The following is a 19,364-nucleotide window of genomic DNA, read 5'->3' as shown; positions in this document are numbered from 1 at the left end:
TCTCAATCACAGTAACTAGTGTCTCCACTTCTTCCAGTGAAATTCTTTGTCCTTGGTCCGCGTTGCATCTTGTACTGCTGCAGCTGCTCTCAGACACACACAGCATTTTTCAAGAATTCTCAGGCACACAGCACTGCTTCTGCATGCAGCTGCAATTTTTCAAAACACAGCACTCCTTCTGGCACACACACACAAGTTGCTCTTTAAAAATGGCTGATTGCCACTCGGAGCTCTACTGCACATGCGCGGCCATTTCAGCGATGTCAAGAATGTCAGTTTTTCCCCCCGGGCATGCGCAGAAGGCCCGGCACCTTTTTACACCGCAGACCGCAGGCTCCACCCCCGAGGTGACTGGCCACGCTGCGCGGCTGTCGATTATAGCACAAACATTGAGGCGCATTTATTTACTTAATTAGGCGGCGCAACTCTGGCAATACACCAGAAAATGGGCTGGGGGAAAATTGAGCCCAAAGTCCCTCGTTCTAGATTCCCACATGTGGGAAAGCATCCGCTCTGTATGTTCCCTGTCAAACCCCCTCAGAATCTTATATGTTTCAATAAGATCACCTCTCATTCTTCAAAACTAAAATGAGTATAGGCCCAAGCTGCTCAACCTTTCTTCATAAGACAACCCCTTCATCTCAGGAATCAACCTAGTGAACCTTCTCTGAATTACCTCCAATGCAAGTATATCCCTCCTTAAATAAGGAAACCAAAACTGTACGCAGTACTCCAGTTGTAGCAAGACTTCCCTACTGTTATACTCCATCCCCCTTGCAATAAAGGTCAACATTCCACTTGCCTTCCTGATTACTTGCTGTACCTGCATGCTAACTTTTTGAGATTCATGTACAAGGACCACCAGATCCCTCTGTACCGCAGCATTTTGTAGTCTCTCTCCATTTAAATAATAATTTGCAATATCCATATCATGATACTGAAGCTGTCTCTTAGTACACCCCTTGCAGTACTTGAGATGTATAGTTCAAACCAACAAAATGTAACTGGATAAGATATTCATGTCATTAAGTTAGATCCACGGATACACACTTTGAAACAAAATATGTGGTATGTGGTAAATGTGATATTGCACAACTAAAATGTTTTTAAATCAGTGACAAAACAGTTGGGGTAAAATTGGTCTTCAGCGCTAACGCAGGACAGGCGATAGCGAATCAGCAGTCTGTTTTGCACCACACCAATGTTCCCGTTAAGCTGCAGCTCCCGCGCAGCCTGTTCTTCGGATTTTAAGTAGGAAAACCCACACGTGTGGTGTTCTGAATCAGCCGCGCAACGCGCACCCAAAAAAATTAAAGGGCACATTGCACCGTACCCAATTTTTTAAAAAATTAATGTAAAACCGAATTGTCAAAGTAGTCTTTGTGTTACTGATCATTACATAGATCAAGCTGGTATTTTAAATTCTTAGCAAACTGCTACAGTAGTTGATTTGTGTTTTGCAGAAGCTCCGAGCTGGGTCCTCGAAGCAGTCGCTGTTCTCCTCAACAGTACAACACCATCAGCCGAATGGACCGACGCAGGATGCTGGACGATCACTATTCGCCAGAGAGGGAGAGGTAATTGTTAGCTGTTTTTCAGGAAAGTTTGTGATATCTTTAAATGTGTAACCAGCTCAACGTGAGCTTGTGCTGTTACAGTTATAATCTAGTGTGGGCAACTAATGCTTAGTGCTTCAGTCCTTTTTAATATCCTTGGAAACTTTCAAAGTTGATGCGTATATTTGGTCCTGTATAATGTCCCAAAATTAATCTTGTGTAGAGTTCTGATAGCAAGAATTAAAAAAAAATAGAATCAGAAAAATTTGCAGTACCATAGACCTCTTTCTAATTAACATGACTCTCTGGATTAACTATATTTCTAAAATAAAGTGCAGCCTTACTAGTGTTTATTTTAAATGCAGTCACAACCTTCAAAGTGTCAAGAAGCAGTAATTTTGCTATATCTTTTTATTTTTAATTGGCAGGAACAGGGCAGTTAGAAATGCAGTTTCTGATCTACCAGATTTACTCAGGTTTAAATTTGTGTTGCAGATATCCAAAATGATGTAGTATATGACGAGATATATTGCCTTGATTCTAAGATTACCCCTGTATTCAGCATTCACTTTCAATTCTTAGGCTTTCTGTGTTTTCCTCTGGTACCCCTGAAAGAATTAAAAATCTGTAACAGCACAGAATAGTGGAGTATTTCCCTCTCCAATCATTGGGCCCAACTTTGAAACGGCGCCGGAAAAAAGAGGCCCCATCCTGGCCACTCTTCCAAGTCCCCGGAGTCCCATTGTGGGGTGCATTCTTAAGTGGGTGGCAGAGCAACGAAAAGTGTGCCAGCACCTGCGCGCATGCGCAGTGAAGTCTGCGCGCATGCTCCTGTCCTCCTAGCATGTCCTGCGGGCTGTGAGCAGGACCCGATGCTTGCAGCCCCTATCCCCGGCCGAAGGGATGCTCCGATCTCGCCGCACCCTATCCCCGGCCGACTGGCCTCCCGCACTGGCCGGCCGGCCCGCAGAGTTCCTGGGCGAGGTAGGACTTCGGTTTTATTTTTTATTTATTGGTTGTGCTTGAGAGTTTTGATTAGTGGGAGGTGGGAGGAGGAGAGTTTTTTTTGCGGGGGGGGGGGAGAGAAAGAGTGTATTTGAAGGGGGAGGAGGAGGAGGAGAGTTTTGCGAGGGGGGGAGAGAAAGAGTGTATTGGCGGGGGGGAGGAGGAGAGTTTTGGTGGGGGGGGAGAGGAAGAGTGTTTTTTTGGCAGGGGGAAGAAAGAATGTTTGTGGGGGGGGGAGAAAGAGTGTTTTGTATACCAGCATCTCTCTCTCTCTCTCCCTGGTTACCCCCCACCCCCGTAACATCACGGCCAGCAGCTCGCATTTCTCCGGTCGCTCAGTGCAGCGGCCCCCCTGCCCCCCCCACCCCCTGCTGTGACATCGCGGTAGGATTTACTTCATTTTTATTAGTATTTTAATTGTTTGAGCTTTTCCTTGCAATGTTTGGTGCTTGGTTGTTGAGGTCCTCTCCCATTCTCTTCTCTCCCCTATCCCCGCCGAATTGCACTGCTTTTTCTTCACTGCCCAGAGCTGGCCACATACGCTGACCTAAGTCGATTTGGAGTAAGTTTTTACTGACATAAATGGCCAAAACTGGCATAAGTGTCTGGGAATGCCCTTTTTGAAAAAAAAACTTACCTAAAAAAAATCGTACCTAACTGACTTATTCTGGAGTAAATTTTGGGGGGGAAAATGGCATTCTTTAACCTATGCCAGAAAAAACAACTTACTCCAATAAAATTGATGCAAGTCATGGCCAAAGTTGGGCCCATTTTTTTTTGTCGGAACTGAAATGTTGTTCATTGTGTCAAGGATGATCGTTAATTAATTTCAGCTGTTACTTCCAATGTAGGGAACGGGTAACTGTGGTATTCTCTCAAAAAGCCAGTCAAGGCAATAATGGATAATTGCTGTTGTTTTAATGTAAAAGTTAGCAGTTTCGGAGTAAAATGTTGATAGCTGGTGATTGATTTAATCAAATTGTCCATTTCAAGTTGGCTATTATATTCTCAGAGGGGAAGCAGAGTTATTGTTTGGAGTAGCGGGTAGGGAAAGAAATGTTAATGTTACTTGTTTGCAGTTTTTTTCTTAGTGGCCCAGGCCTTCCCCGTTGTATCCTTGTTCACATCGCCTCCCCTGCCTCCCATGATGCAGGCCTGGGCTTTTTCCTGTCAAGGGCCCAGGTTCTTGGTAATTAGAGATGTCAGGCATCCTTCATTAAGTGTCCTCTTCTTTTTAGTTACTCCCAGAGTGTACCGCATGAGTAGACTAGGCCTATATTCTCTCGCGTTTAGAAGAATGAGAGGTGATCTCATTGAAACATACACAACTCTTCCAGGGCTTGACAGGCTAGATGCAGGGATAATGTTTCCTCTGGCTGGGGAATCTAGAACCAGGGATCACAGTCTCAGAATAAGGGTCGGCCATTTAGGACTGAGATGAGGAGAAACTTCTTCACTCAGAGGGTGGTGAATGTTTGGAATTCTCTACCCCAAAGGGCTGTGGAGGCTCAGTCTTTGAGTATATTCAAGACAGAGATTGATAGATTTTTGAATATTAAGGGAATCAAGGGAGATGGGGTTGAGGTGGAAGATCAGCCATGATCTTATTGAATGGAGAAACAGGCTCGAGGGGCCGAATGGTCTACAGCTGCAACTAATTCTTATATTTTTATGATGTAATGCACTGAAACTCTAACTCATTAAGTCACAAAGTGGTAAGATACATCTTTGTGAATGCAACTCTGCACTTGATGAGGATCAGGTCTTTATAAGACCAGCATGACGGAAGTACCAACGCGTACTTGCGCAGAGGGAGGATGTGAAAAATCAGAGCACCAATCGCCCTGGGCTGTAGTTATGTATTGTTTTGTGCCCCACACAGATAGTGAGCTGGGAAAAGGTTTCCCTCCTATCCATCATTTTGACTGGGGTGGTATATGATACATGGAGACTCGATACAGGTTAGAAAAATAAATACATTATTTAAAAAAACAGCAATAACCCCTCTGGGTCGCACATTTAAAACGGAGACGAGGAAGAATTTCTTCTCTCAGAGGGTAGTGAATCTTTGGAATTCTCTATCCCAGAGAGCTGTGGAGGCTGGGTCATTGAATATATTTAAGGTGGGGATAGACAGATTTTTGAGTGATAAAGGAGTCAAGGGTCATGGGGAGCGGGCAGGGAAGTGGAGCTGAGCCCAAGATCAGATCAGCCGTGATCTTCTTGAATGGTGGAGCAGGCTCAAGGGGCCAATTGGCCTATCCTGCTCCTATTTCTTATGTTTTCCCATCCCAGAAACAATAGACCTGAATCAATCTCAGATTTTCAGGTGTGCCCTTGCTGTAGGCAAGTTAACAAGGTGTATCTAGGCTGTCTTTATTGGCTTGGATATTCTCACTTCTGATCCTGTGTTCAAAAGAACTTTCAGAAGGCAAGCCTCTCACAAGCTTATTGTAGTGTTAGTCATGTCATTTGTGACTGAAACAAATGTAGTGTTACTAAAAATAACTTTCATATAAAGAACTGATTGTTCCAAGCTGCTAGACTGCCTTCACTAAAAAAAATTACTTTACAGCATTTAAGCTCCTCTTTGCTTTTAATTATAGACAATAACCTTCTCACACATACTGTTCATCATATTTCTCTCCATTTTCTTCTCTTTTCTGCTCACCGGTGCTGCTGATCTCTGTCCCCTTTCTTCAAATGCCATACATTTGTCTTTTCCATTATCCCCCACATCGCTGCAGTCAGTATCTTACACTTCCTCGGTCCAGACACAGTCATACCATCGAGCATCATCACAAGGATTTCAGGTATACTGTAACATGGGTGTGTTGGTGTGTTTTTATTGTGTGTGACTATGTATGCATGTATGTATGGGCATTATAACTAGGAATGAGCATCTGGATAAATTCAACGTCTAGATTTGAATTTGGAGTCTGCAGACAATGGGTTTTCCAAGTGAAAGTTTCACATTTGAAAAGGTTGGTCTGCCCAGTGGAAGAGAGGCACCCTTAGACTGCCAAAATCACACTAGAATGACTTGTACTCGTCTACATACCACCTCCAACATGGGACCCCTGAGTGCTCTGATACATTCCCACTAGTTGAGCTCAAGGAATTATTAAACATGACCTACCCTTGTTCGATCATAATGAAACATCAACATGGAATGCGAAACGACAGATGTAATGATGGAAAATAAAAATACCACCTGCCTGATAAAGCCCAGCCACTATCCATTGTGGAAGGTTTTGGAGAGCTGAAAATGGTATCGCATTGTGCAGTGAAACATCTCCATCAATTTTAAAATGGGACAGGCCACTGAAAGTATATTTGTACCCAAATGCAATATTTAAGCCCTCAAGAGATCCAAATGATACACTTCAGACTAGCCGGTCAGCTTGCTCATCCCTAATTATGATTCATTTTGAACTTATCTCTTGTTCTTTTTTCTTAAGCTTGAAAATAAATGAGTCCACTGTACTTCTGTCGGAATGCTGTGACTGAGGTTTCAGGCATTGGTTATACTTTATAGAAGATTATTTTTGTTGTACAGAATTGCTAAAGTAACACTTGCAAATAAAAAGAAAAACCCTACCAGCATTGGAAATCTGAAATTAGAACAGAGAATGCGGTACATTCGCAACAGGTCGGTCAGCTTCTGAAAAGGAGAAATACAGAAGGCTCGGGTGATAAATCTGGCAATAACCTGTGTGCTCTTTTCAGAGACTGATGGAGCTGCTACAATTTTAAAGAGCGTTATTTTGTCCAGGAATATCGGACAAAATTATAGGATTTTAGGATTGCTGGGATATTTATTTATTCAGGCAATTGTAAAATGTCATCTTTTTTGTTGCAACAAGAGAACTGTGAAGTAGGTAGAACATTCAGTGTGCTGTGGTAGAGGCTACCAGCTTTTGTCCTTTTTACATCATCCTCGGTAACCACAATTCAACTCATATAGGGATCCTCGCCAGTACTATAAAATCAATTTATGCAATTGTGATTAACGTTCTGTTTCTTTTGCCGATTCCTTTCTGTTTCTTCTAAATTATTATTGTTTTAACAATGAGTGCTGGTGGCATGAATGAGGGAAATGAGTAGGAGGTGTTGCTGAGTCGAACTGAATGAAGCACTGAATTAACATTCATAGACACGTTGGTTAGACCATAGTTGAATCAGCAATCTCGTCACTTCATTCCTAGCCAGTTTTCTCTGATAAACTATTGAAACATTCTCCTGTATCAGTCATTTTATTCACGGTTGCAATCTTGTGAGGTGTTTCACGGGTGTTCTTCAGTGTGCTTATTCTCTCACAAAATCAAAATGCTGATAAAAGTAACATTCAGAGCTTTCAGTTAATGCAATGCTGGCACTGGAACTGAGCCATCTGAATCAGAAAGCTCTCCAGTTCAAACCTCGCTAACATAGAAACAATAGAAAGTAGGTGCAGGAGTAGGCCATTCGGCCCTTCGAGTCTGCACCAACGTTCAATAAGATCATGGCTGATCATTCATCTCAGTACCCCTTTCCTGCTTTCTCACCATAACCCTTGATCCCTTTAGCGATAAGGGCCACATCTAACTCCTTCTTGAATATATCTAAAGAACTGGCCTCAACAACTTTCTGCGATAGAGAATTCCACAGTTTCACAATTCTCCAAGTGAAGAAGTTTCTCCTCATCTCGGTCCTAAATGGCTTACCCCTTATCCTTAGACTGTGACCCCTGGTTCTGGACTTCCCCAACATCGGGAACATTCTTCCTGCATCTAACTTGTCCAGTCCCATCAGAATTTTATATGTTTCTATGAGATCCCCTCTCATTCTTCTAAACTCCAGTGAACACAGGCCCAGTCGATCCAGTCTCTCCTCATATGTCAATCCTGCCATCACGGGAATCAGTCTGGTGAACCTTCGCTGCACTACCTCAATAGCAAGAACGTCCTTCCTCAGATTAGGAGACCAAAACTGAACACAATATTCCAGGTAAGGCCTCACCAAGCCCCTGTACAACTGCAGTAAGACCTCCCTGCTCCTATACTCAAATCCCCTAGCTATAAAAGCCAACATGCCATTTGCCGCCTTCACCATCTGCTGTACCTGCGTGCCAACTTTCAATGACTGATGTACAATGACACCCAGGTCTCAATGCACCTCCCCTTTTCTCAATCTGTCGCCATTCAGATTACATTCTGCCTTCAAGTTTTTGCCACCTAAGTGGATAACCTCACATTTATCCACATTGTACTGCATCTGCCATGCATTTGCCCACTCACCTAACTTGTTCAAGTCACCATGCAGCCTCTTAGCATCCTCCTCACAGCTCACACTGCCACCCAGCTTAGTTTCATCTGCAAACTTGGAGATATTACACTCAATTCCTTCATCTAAATCATTGATGTATATTGTAAATAGCTGGGATCCCAGCACTGAGCCCTGCGGCACCTGCCATTCTGAAAAGGACCCGTTTATCCCGATTCTCTGCTTCCTGTCTGCCAACCTGTTCTCTATCCACGTCAATACATTACCCCAAATACCATGTGCTTTAATTTTGCACATCAATCTCTTGTGTGGGACCTTGTCAAAAGCCTTTTGAAAGTCCAAATACACCACATCCACTGGTTCTCTCTTGTCCACTCTACTAGTTACATCCTCAAAAAATTCTAGATTTGTCAAGCATGATTTCCCTTTCATAAATCCATGCTGACTTGGACCAATCCTGTCACTGCTTTCCAAATGCGCTGCTATTTCATCTTTAATAATTGATTCCAACATTTTCCCCATGACTGATGTCAGGCCAACCGGCCTATAATTTACCCGTTTTCTCTCTCCCTTTTTTAAAAAGAGGTGTGACATGAACTACCCTCCAGTTCATAGGAACTGATCCAGAGTCGATAGACTGTTGGAAAATGATCACCAACGCATACACTATTTCCTTAAGTACTCTGCGATGCAGACTATCAGGCCCTGGGGACTTATCGGCCTCCAATCCCATCAATTTGTCTAACATAATTTCCTGACTAATAAGGATTTCTTTCAGTTCCTCCTTCTCACTAGAACGTGCTACCCCACCTCCTTTTCCTTTCTGTCTATCCTTCCTGAATGTTGAATACCCCTGGATGTTGAGTTCCCAGCCTTGGTTACCCTGGAGCCATGTCTCCGTAATCCCAATTATATCATATTCATTAATAGCTGCCTGCGTAGTTAATTCGTCCACCTTATTACGAATACTCCTCGCATTGAGGCACAGAGCCTTCCGGCTTGTTTTTTCAACACACTTTGTCCCTTTAGAATTTTGCTGAAATTGGCCCTTTTTGATTTTTGCCTTGGGTTTCTCTGCCCTCCACTTTTACTTTTCTTCTTTCAATCTTTTGCTTCTCCCCCCATTTTACTTCCCTCTGTCTCTCTGCATAGGTTCCCATCCCTCTGCCAAATTAGTTTAACCCCTCCCCAACAGCACTAGCAAACACTCCCCCAAGGACATTGGTTCCAGTCCTGCCCAGGTGCAGACATTCTGGTTTATACTGGTTCCACCTCCCCCAGAACCGGTTCCAATGTCCCAGGAATTTGAATCCCTCCCTCCTGCACCACTCTTCAAGCCACGTAATTCATCTTAGCTATCCTGCTATTTCTACTCTGACTCGCACGTGGCACTGGTAGCAATCCTGAGATTACTACCTTTGAGGTCCTGCTTTTAAATTTAACTCCGAGCTCCCTAAATTCAGCTTGTAGCACCTCATCCTGTTTTTTACCTATATGTTTGGTACCTCTATGCACCACGACAACTGGCTGTTCACCCTCCCCCTCCAAAATGTCCTGCACCCGCTCCGAGACCTCTTTGACCCTTGCACCGCCCCAGGGAGGCAACATATCATCCTGGAGTCTCGATTGCAGCCGCAGAAACGTCTGTCTATTCCCCTTACAATAGAATCCCCTACCGCTATAGCTCTCCCACTCTTTTTCCTGCCCTCCTGTGCAGCAGAGCCACCCATGGTGCCATGAACTTGGCTGCTGCTGCCCTCCCCTGATGAGTCATCCCCCCCAACAGCACCCAAGATGGTGTATCTATTTTGGAGGGGGATGACCGCAGGGGATCCCTGCACTATCTTCCTTCCACTGGTCTTCCTGTTGATCACCCCTTCCTTGTCTGCCTGAGTAACCTTTACCTGCAGTGTGACCAACTCACTAAACATGCTATTCACGGCATCCTCAGCATCGTGGATGCTCCAGAGTGAATCCATGCACAACTCCAGTGCCGCAATGCAGTCTGTCAGGAGCTGCAGCTGGGTGCACTTCCTGCACATATAGTCGTCAGGGATGACTGGAAGCGTCCCTGACTTCCCACATAGCACAGGAGGAGCATGACAAGGGTCTGGGCTCTCCTGCCATGACTTAATCCTTAAATTAATTTAATTTGGCAACAATGCCAAAGGTTTCTTACTGATAAAGGAAAAGAAAAAGAAGAAAAACTACTCACCATTCACCAGCCAATTATTTACCCCCTTGGCTGTGACATGACACTTCAGTTTCTTTTTACTTCTTTTTTGCCTTCTGTCCCTGCTGCAGCTGCAGTAGCTGGCTCTTCCTTGACGCTGCTACTCCCTCCTCGACAGCTGGGCCTTTTATGGGCCTCTCCTGGACTCCCACTCCTCCTCCTCCGACGCTGCCGCTCCCTCCTCGACTGCTGGACCTTTTTTGGGCCTCCCCTGGACTCCCGCTCCTCCTCCAACACTGCCACTCCCTCCTCGACTGCTGGGCCTTTTATGGGCCTCCCCTGGACTCACCGCTCCTCCTCGGCGCTGCCGCTCCTCCGACTGCTGGGCCTTTTATAGGCCTCCCCTGGACACACCGCTCCCCCTCCGATGGCCTGTTCTCTAGTTGGTTCCTCGACATATTGGTGTAGCAAACCATCCCTCATACACTCCAGGAAATCCTCCTCCACAGTATTGCTACCAGTTTGGTTAGCCCAATGAATATGCAGATTAAAGTCTCCCATGATAACTGCTGTACCCTTATTGCACGCGTCCCTAATTTCTTGTTTGATGCCATCCCCAACCTCCCTACTACTGTTAGTTGACCTCAACTGGTGCAGTTTCAATTTGCCTTGGTAGGGAGGGAAAATAAATCAGACATGGTTCTAACTCCTAGTTGCTATCCAGTGACTCCTGATGGAAAGTATGCTTATTCACATCTTCATTCCCCACCCCCCGTCCCCCGTCCCTGCTGCAAACCTAGCCCACCTGTTGTACTTCATTATAAAGTTAGTATGCAGGTACATCAAGTAATCAAGAAGGAAAATGGAATGTTGGCCTTAATTACAAGTGCGAATAGAGTATAAAAGCAGAGAAGTCCTGCTACAACTGTACAGGGCACTGGTGAGACCAAATGTGTAGTAATGCATACTGTTTTGGTCGTCTCATTTCAGGAGGGATATACTTGCATTGGAGGCAGTTCAGAGTGGTTCACTAGGTTGATTCCTGAGATGAAGGGGTTGTCTTACGAAGGAAGGTTGAGCAGGTTGGGCCTATACTCATTTGAGTTTAGAAGAATGAGAGGTGATCTTATTGAAACATATAAGATACTAAGGGGGCTCAACAAGGTAGATGCAAAGAGGATGTTTCCCCTCGTTGGAGAATCTAGAACTAGGAGGCATAGTTTCAGAATAAGGGGTCGCCCATTTAGAACTGAGATGAGGAGGAATTTCTTCTCTCAGAGGGTCGTAAATCTTTGAAAATCTCTGCTCCAGAGAGCTGTGAAGGCTGGGTCATTAAATATATTTAAGGTGGAGATAGACAGATTTTTGAACGATAAGGGAGTCAAGGGTTATGGGGAACGAGCAGGGAAGTGGAGCTGAGCCCAAGATCAGATCAGCCATGATCTTATTAAATGATGGAGCAGGCTCGAGCGACCAAATGGCCTACTCCTGCTAATGTACTTCATCCGCTGGAAAGCGCTTTCGGATATTCTCAGATCATTAAATGCGCCATAAAAATGTAAGTCTTTCTTTTTTAGTGCTCTCTCACTCCTCTTCCTACCCACTCCTCATCACTCCATTTCCTTTCCTGGTCTTGATGCTTGCTGACATTGTAAAAGCTCCCCTTGATCAGAAACCATCATTCTCCCTTTTAAAACCACGGTCATCATCCCCCTCCTGAAAAAGTCCACCCCTGATGATCTCCAACTGCCCTTCCATTTCTAATCTTAAAGTGCTTGAATCTGCCTCTCTCTCTGAAGTTTTTCTTCGAATCTCCTCTGTCCCTTCTTCTTCTTACCTCCATGCTCACTGCACCAACCTACACTGGTCAAGTCACAAAAGACATCCTCTGACTGGCCTACATTACGCTAGCCCTCCTTGTCCTCCTCAGTCTCCCCTTGGTGTTCAGCGCAATTGATAATGACATTCTTCTCCATTGTATGTTATCTGGCTCCATGGAACTGCCCTTGCAGTCCGAAAACAGCTGGTGTGCCTTCTTAAAATGCTTCTCCTCCCACCAATGCAGTCACCATCGAATTCTCCATGGGTCTATCCTCGGCCCCTTCAAATCTTTCTTGTCCTCAGGACGTCCGAAAACATTTCACAGCCAATGAATTAACTTTTGAAGTGTAGTCATTGTTGTAGGCAAACACCTCAGCTATAGGTACAAGGTCTGAAATCTGGAATCCTTGGGACTGAGTCCATGCCGGTTTTTGGGTTTTGCTAGATTTGAGACAAGAAAATCAATAGTCTGAAATCTGGAATCCTTGGGGCCGAATCCGTGCCAGATTTCGGGTTTTGCCGGATTTCGGACCTCGCGTCCACCATCCTCCGCTGCTCACCGATTCACTCCGCTCCTCGTCGCCCACCGATTCTCCGCTCGCCGATTCATCATCATCATCATAGGCCCTCAGAATCGAGGAAGACTTGCTTCCACTCTAGGTGACTGAACAGTCCAATACGAGAGCCACTGTCCCTGTCACAGGTGGGACAGACAGTCGTTGAGGGAAAGGGTGGGTGGGACAGGTTTGCCACATGCTCTTTCCGCTGCCTGCGCTTGGTTTCTGCTTGCTCTTGGCGATGAGACACGAGGTGCTCAGCGCCCTCCTGGATGCACTTCCTCCACTTAGGGCAGTCTTTGGACAGGGATTCCCAGGTGTCGGTGGGGATGTTGCACTTTATCAAGGAGGCTTTGAGGGTGTCCTTGTAGCATTTCCTCTGCCAACCTTTAGCTTGTTGTTCGGACCTCACGCCCATCAATCCTCCGCTGCTCACCGCTCACTGATTCACGCTGCTCCTCGCCGCCTGCTGATCCTCTGATCCTTGCCGCCCGCCACTACCCGTGGCTCCCCCGACATTGTGCTTTTTACCAGTTTCCTCATCCCTCGCCATCTTGGCCCCCTCAAAAGAGTCCGGTTTTCAGACTAATTTCGGACAACGCCATCTGCGATGCGCAAAATGTCCGGTTTTCAGAAAATAATTCTGGATTCCGGACGACTCCATCTGCGATGCACAAAATGTCCGGTTTTTAGACAATTCCGTTTTTTGGAATTCCGGATTTGGAATGTTGCACCTGTATATGTGCATAGTAACAGTAAATTAAATTAGTGACCAAATAATCTGCTTTTGATGGTCCTGGTGGAGGGAGGAATGTTCGCCTGTACACTTGGAGGACTCCCTGTGTTATCTCGAATATTGCCATGGGGTCTTACCTCCACCTGAATTGGGAGATGGGGCCTCAATTTAACATTATCTGAAAGAAGGCACCTCCGACAATGCAATGTTCCCTCAGTACTGCACTGGAATACCAGGTAGATTATGGGCTTAATTCCTTGAACGCACATCCTCCAACTCCAAGGGAAGAATGCCACTGACTGCCATTGAGATAATACAACAGCCATCAACTGCAAAAACAGCATTAGCAAAATGTATTTTTCTGAACACTCCTGAAGTTTAGATTTATTAGAACTTGGGTTTGTGATGGAACACAGCTGTAAAGAGCGATACAGCTTTAAATAAGCCACTGTTAGTTTTTAAATGTTCTTACAATCTGTTACTGTTTTACACTTTCTGCATTATTTTTGATTTAGCTAACTGCCTGCATTTATTTCTATGTGCCTTAGTGGGCTGATCCAGCTGGTATTGGTGTCTGTTATTTATTTATTTATTTATTTATTTATTTATTTAACGATTTTTTAAAAATTCTGTTGAGTTGAAAGTAGTACAAACAAAATATGTAGAGATGCGTGTACTTTCCTTTGTGTGCAATTATTCTCAAGGTTCAACCAGAATCTTATTTTTATAAGCCTTCAACCAACTATTCAGAAGCAATTCTAGAAAAAGGATCAACATTTCTGAATGAGATTCCATTCTATTTCTAGCGTGTGCCAATGTTTTTCGTCATTACAGGTATTGAGTTCCAGTACTTCCTACTCTACCACAGACGGAGATTGTAAAGATCCTTTCATATGAACCATTTAGCTTTTGTGAAGCAAGACTGTTCCATTGTTCTATTCAATGATGGTGCTTCAAGTTTCTATTTTGCCAAACTGTTTTGTTGGACTAGTGTGGTTATCTTTTCCATGCAGCATCCCCTACATATGTGAAAATGTGTACGGAATCGTCATTGTTTAAGTCACTTCTGTCATTTATTTCTTCTTTCCCACTGGTGTTTGGCCTCATTAAGACGTTTCTGCCTGTACATGTGTGTCATTTTAGTAAGGTTTTCTGGAGCAGTGCTTCTTCCCTTTTGAGAATGTGTGCTCTTCTCCAAACCAGAGGGAATAGAAGAATGCACTCGTAATATTAGAAGCCACATCCACGAGCTGCTTCATAAAATCATTTATTATCCCTTATAAAGTACACTCTCCATCGAATTCCTCAGGAATCAACTTCCTTACTAAGTTCGCAGTATAAACATAAAGAACATTGCCAATCATTCAGCAGTGCAGAGTGTGCTGGCTGTTAGCTTTGGGACTGAGTTGCAAGCTCAAAAAATGACATAAAGATGAATAAAAACACACACAAATTCAATATATTAAGAAGAAACAACAAATACCTTGTGACACTACTGGAGTGAATTTCCATGGGGATTCTTCCACACATCCACCATAACTTCAGTAGAAGTCCCGCAGATACCAAGGAAAAAGGGCATAAATTAATCCAATCCGAGGGGTTCGATACTTATTCAAATTGACATACATTTTCCCAGTAATCATTGTACGCTATTTCTTGACAAACTTCCAGTACTAACACAATAATCATTAGCCCTCTTGTGCATATCATCATACATAGAGAAAACTGTGCAGACTGCCCACTACTGCTGAACATGAGGAATTAAATCACATGTATTACAGATAATATTTACCAGGTAAATAATTACCTGATTAGGATTACAAAACTATTTGAATTTTACTTTCGTGATTCACAAAAATACACCTTTATCATTAAATTGCTTGTAGCCATTTTCAAGTAATCTCTCTCAAGAAGCTTTTAATCCCTAGGTAACTGTCCCAGAGTATCAATTATTCTCCAGTTAATTATTCTATTTATTTATTGTGCTCTACTTAATCACTCCTAAAATATGCTGTGTCGATCACGTCCCAGGTATCCAGTATTCTTTACGTAATCGTTCCTGGATATCTGTTATTCTCGGGCTGAAGCCTAAGGTACATAAATCAGTGACAGTTATTGTTGCAGAGAAATGTCCAACTTTGATTGTGTGTGCATGCTGGATGTATCACCATTAGTGTGCTGAGATACCCTGTGTAAAACCTATCCCACAATCAGTTGTAAACCAATTACACCAAGCAGCAAACCTACCTTTTCTCCCCCAAGAAGTATTCTGAAAATATTGCTGTCACTTAAAGGGCTGTAGGTGCAAGGTTACAATGCAAGGGCCGCAGCCTGCAATGGGAGACATGCTGTACATTTCTGAAATCCATGAGGCAATTGTTTCCTTGGTAGGCTGGAAACTGGATTCAATAGGGTAAATTTTAACAGGCTGCTCCTGCAGCATGAAGCCTCGTTTGATAGGAGTGCAGATTGGAGATTTGCACACGGCATTTATTACTCTTAATTTGTGCTACTCCCAATTTTAACATCACTAATCATTGGAAAATTGGGAGAATTGCTGCACTCCTGTCGCATATGCTAGACCCATGAACTGATGCTTATTTGACAAACAGGTAACTGTTTAACAGTATTGGACAGGCAGCAGTATAATCTCGAGACCATTACCAGCTATCCTCACTCCACTTCCACTGACATGGAGAGTAGTGAAAATATTTTCTCCCCTTACAATTTCTCATCCAGTCATGTTTGACATTTCATTCTAAGGATATAATATACAGCATGAAATAAAGTCAGTATCCTTAACAATACGCTGTGGTCCGGTAGTTGTAGTACATAGTGAAAATACTTGCTGCTTACAAGTTTTATTATCCGATGTTGCCTTTTTCTAACGTTCATTGTGGTTATGTTTATTTTGTTTCATTTTATTTTTAGCAGCATGAACCATATAATTTATCCCCTCTATCGGGAAGATGCAATAAGGTTACTTCGTTCCCAAAAGATGAATCGTACATACTCTGAGAGTGCTTACAGTGATCTTGAGAGGTACTAGTACCAACATTGTTCTGACGTTGTAAGAACTATTAACCTGTTGGCATCTGCTGATGTCAGAGAGATGTCTAGACTGTGCGAAGGTGGAAATATTGCCCGACACATATGGTAGTATAGTGGTTATGGGTATGGTAATGTAGTGGTTATGTTACTGGACTAGTAATGCAGAGGCTTAGACTGATAATCCAAATCCCACCTTGGTATTCTGAGAATTTGGAAATTAAATCTGGAAATTAAAAAAACAACATCAGTAAAAAATTATCATGAAGCTATCGGATTGTTGCAAAAACCCAACTGGTTCACTAACGTCCTTTTAGGGAAGGAAACAAGCAGTCCTTACCTGGTCTGTCTTGCATGTAGTTGACTCTTAACAACCCTCTGAAGTGGCCCAACAGATTGAGAAACTAAGGATGTTCAATAATGACTGGCCTCAGCAGTGATGCCCGTGTCCTGGGAATGAATTAAAAAAGCATGCTCCTATAACAAGTATAGGGAAGAGGTACAAAGTCATTGAGCATCTGTGTTTCTTCTTCACAATATCAGTGAAGGAAAAAGAACTGAACTGTAAGTTAATATTCCCAGACCAACAAACCAGACTATCAATAGAAGATAGTCACCAAGAAACCCAATAGGGAATTCAGAAAATTCTTTATCCAGAGAGTGGTGAGAATGTGGAACTCGCTACCACAGGAAGTAGTTGAAGCCAATAGTATAAATGCATTTAAGAGGAGGCTAAGCAAGCATATAAGGGAGAAGAGAATAGGGTTATGCTGATAAATTTAGATGAGGAAAGACAATGGAGGCTCAAGTGGAGCATAGACGCTGGCATGGACTGGTTGGGCCGAATGGCCTGTTCCTGTGCCGTATATCCTGTGTAATCCTATGTAAAGGAAAATAAAGGAGAAAAAAAATCTAGTTTTAGCAGCTGTCCATACTTTCCAAGTTAGTTTGCTTTATTTTAGTTATAATCATTTTTAAATTTAATTCATTAATTCTTGATTGATACTATTAAATAATCTTTTTCAAGTGGTCCCTTACCATTAATCATCATGCCAATGTGCAGAATACTTTTGTTGCTTGATCCACAGTCTAGTACATTTTTCCAAGGCCTGTCTGTGTTCCAGGTTTTCTTCCCCGGATGGAGGAAGGAGGTTAAATCAGCTTTATTGCTGTAATTGATCTCATTACATGTAGAAATCATGGTGTACTGTGCACGTTACTGAATAGAGTACTCAAAGAGGCTTCTTGCAATGATTGATCAGTGTCTGTACACTGTAAATGACACTGGTTAGATTATATTTTTGCTGTATACTAGAGCAATTTTGTAGCTTTTAAAAAAGCAAAGTGTTAGTCTGCATTCCACAATGAGTTTTAGAACTGAAAGGTGAAAATTTAAATCTTCGGTTTAAATGTGCTTCTTGCATATTTTGTGGGAACTACAGTGTGTTGATTAGAGCACCAAGCATGACTGTCTGCAAAGGATGCCAGGTATCGTGAGACCTCGGGACCATTCAGAACTTCTGTCGGGCTTAAACATCCATAAGTGGTTAGAATAATACACGTTTTGAGGTTCCTGGTATAGATTGCCATTACTACGCTATCTCATAGCTGGTATTATCGATGCCATTGGGGTGAGCTATTTGCATTGCTTAGCCTCATGCATATTGCCATTGACACTACTTATTAACATTGCATTTGAAATGACATCTTTCCTCTGTCACTTTAAGTTTTCTGCTTCAAACTTTTGCCAGAGTTTAATCTAGAGGTTTTTAAAACTATTTAGAATTGATTTCGTTTTCTAATAGGAGCTTGTATTCATCGAACATTTTGCACATTTTAAAGTTAACTCTCTAAAGTGTAATGATTTAACATCACATTCTGGCTATTTATGGAACATAGTTATATATACAAGGATTCGCCTAACTACTCCACAGAGCGCAGTTTAAATCTCTAATTCCAGTGTCGCTTCTTAAAATAAAATTCTGCTTACAGGAAATGTACATTTCTGTTTGTACAGTTTCTAAATGTCAATCAAATTAATATAGTAGTTACAAAAACTAACATTTTCTATAATTTAAGCTAAGAGGACTACATGATTGATAACATAGAAACATAGAAATCTACAGCGCAGAGGAGGCCATTTTGGCCCATCGTGTCCGCGCCGGCCGACAAAGAGCTGCACGGCCCTCGGTCAGCAGCCCTGAAGATTACATATAGACCTATCAACAATGAACAATGGCGGAAAGGTAAAGAGCACCCAGCCCAACCAGTCTGCCCCCACAACTGAAACACCCCTTACACTGAAACATTCTACACTCCACCCCAACCGGAGCCATGTGATCTGGGAGAGGCAAAAACCAGATAAAAACCCAGGCCAATTTAAGGAAAAAAAATCTCGGAAAATTCCTCTCCGACCCATCCAGGCGATCTAAACTAGTCCAGGTGATCACCCTGGCCGTATTCGATTCCCTGCAGTACTTACCATTATATCTGCGCTGGCTAACAAGAGGTCATCCAGTCTAATCCCAATTATCAGCTCTAGGTCTGTAACCCTGCAGGTTAATGACCAAAAGGGTCTGTTTCAAAATTCAATTTGAAAGCCTCCGATAAACATATCCTCAGTCTTAATATATCAGGCATTAGTGAAAAAAACATTGCTGCCCGACTGTTTAAGTCAGATGGTGGATAATTCACCAATACTGCGCAGTTATAGTGTGATTTATACTAAGGAAGCAAAGTACAAGTCACAGATGAGGTCCCCTATTTTAATTTTATCACCAACAGGGATAGGGAACTTTTTCTTTCAGTTCAGAGAGAAAAATAATAGTTTCCCCTCTGTGGTCTCCTGCCTGCCAGGTAAGAGTGTAGGCAAGTAATTTGCTGCAACACTCTTCTGCAGCCAACACATGTCCTTAATCTCGCCCTCGCCCCATTTGTCCCATGTGTGTTGCCTGATCGTGGCATGTTTCCATGTTGGCATGGCTGAGATTGGGCCTATACTCATTGGACTTTAGAAGAATGAGGTGTGATCTTATTGAAATATATAAGATTCTGAAGGGGCTTGATAGGGTAGATGCAGAGAAGATGTTTCCCCTCATGGGGGAATCTAGAACTAGGGGGCATAGTTTCAGAATAAGGGGTCGCCCATCTAAAACAGAAATGAAGAGAAATTTCTTCTCTCAGTGGGTCGTGAATCTTTGGAA

General features: G+C 43.1%; 1 protein-coding gene across 1 annotated transcript in view; it reads left to right on the top strand.

The window, feature by feature from the left end:
• The window catches only part of rims2a (regulating synaptic membrane exocytosis 2a), a 1,685,585-nt gene that overhangs the window by 1,089,883 nt on the left and 576,338 nt on the right, over positions 1-19,364 (top strand). Inside the window, exons 23-24 of the mRNA XM_070888461.1 lie at positions 16,048-16,155; positions 17,356-17,365. Of these exons, the coding sequence (XP_070744562.1) occupies positions 16,048-16,155; positions 17,356-17,365 (118 nt within the window). The remainder of the gene's footprint in view (positions 1-16,047; positions 16,156-17,355; positions 17,366-19,364) is intronic.

The sequence above is a fragment of the Pristiophorus japonicus genome, chromosome 1 (assembly GCF_044704955.1).
Source record: "Pristiophorus japonicus isolate sPriJap1 chromosome 1, sPriJap1.hap1, whole genome shotgun sequence".
Classification (NCBI taxonomy): Eukaryota; Metazoa; Chordata; class Chondrichthyes; family Pristiophoridae; genus Pristiophorus; species Pristiophorus japonicus.
The sequence above is the reverse complement of the archived record's forward strand: the minus strand, read 5'-3'. Positions and strand labels throughout refer to the sequence as shown.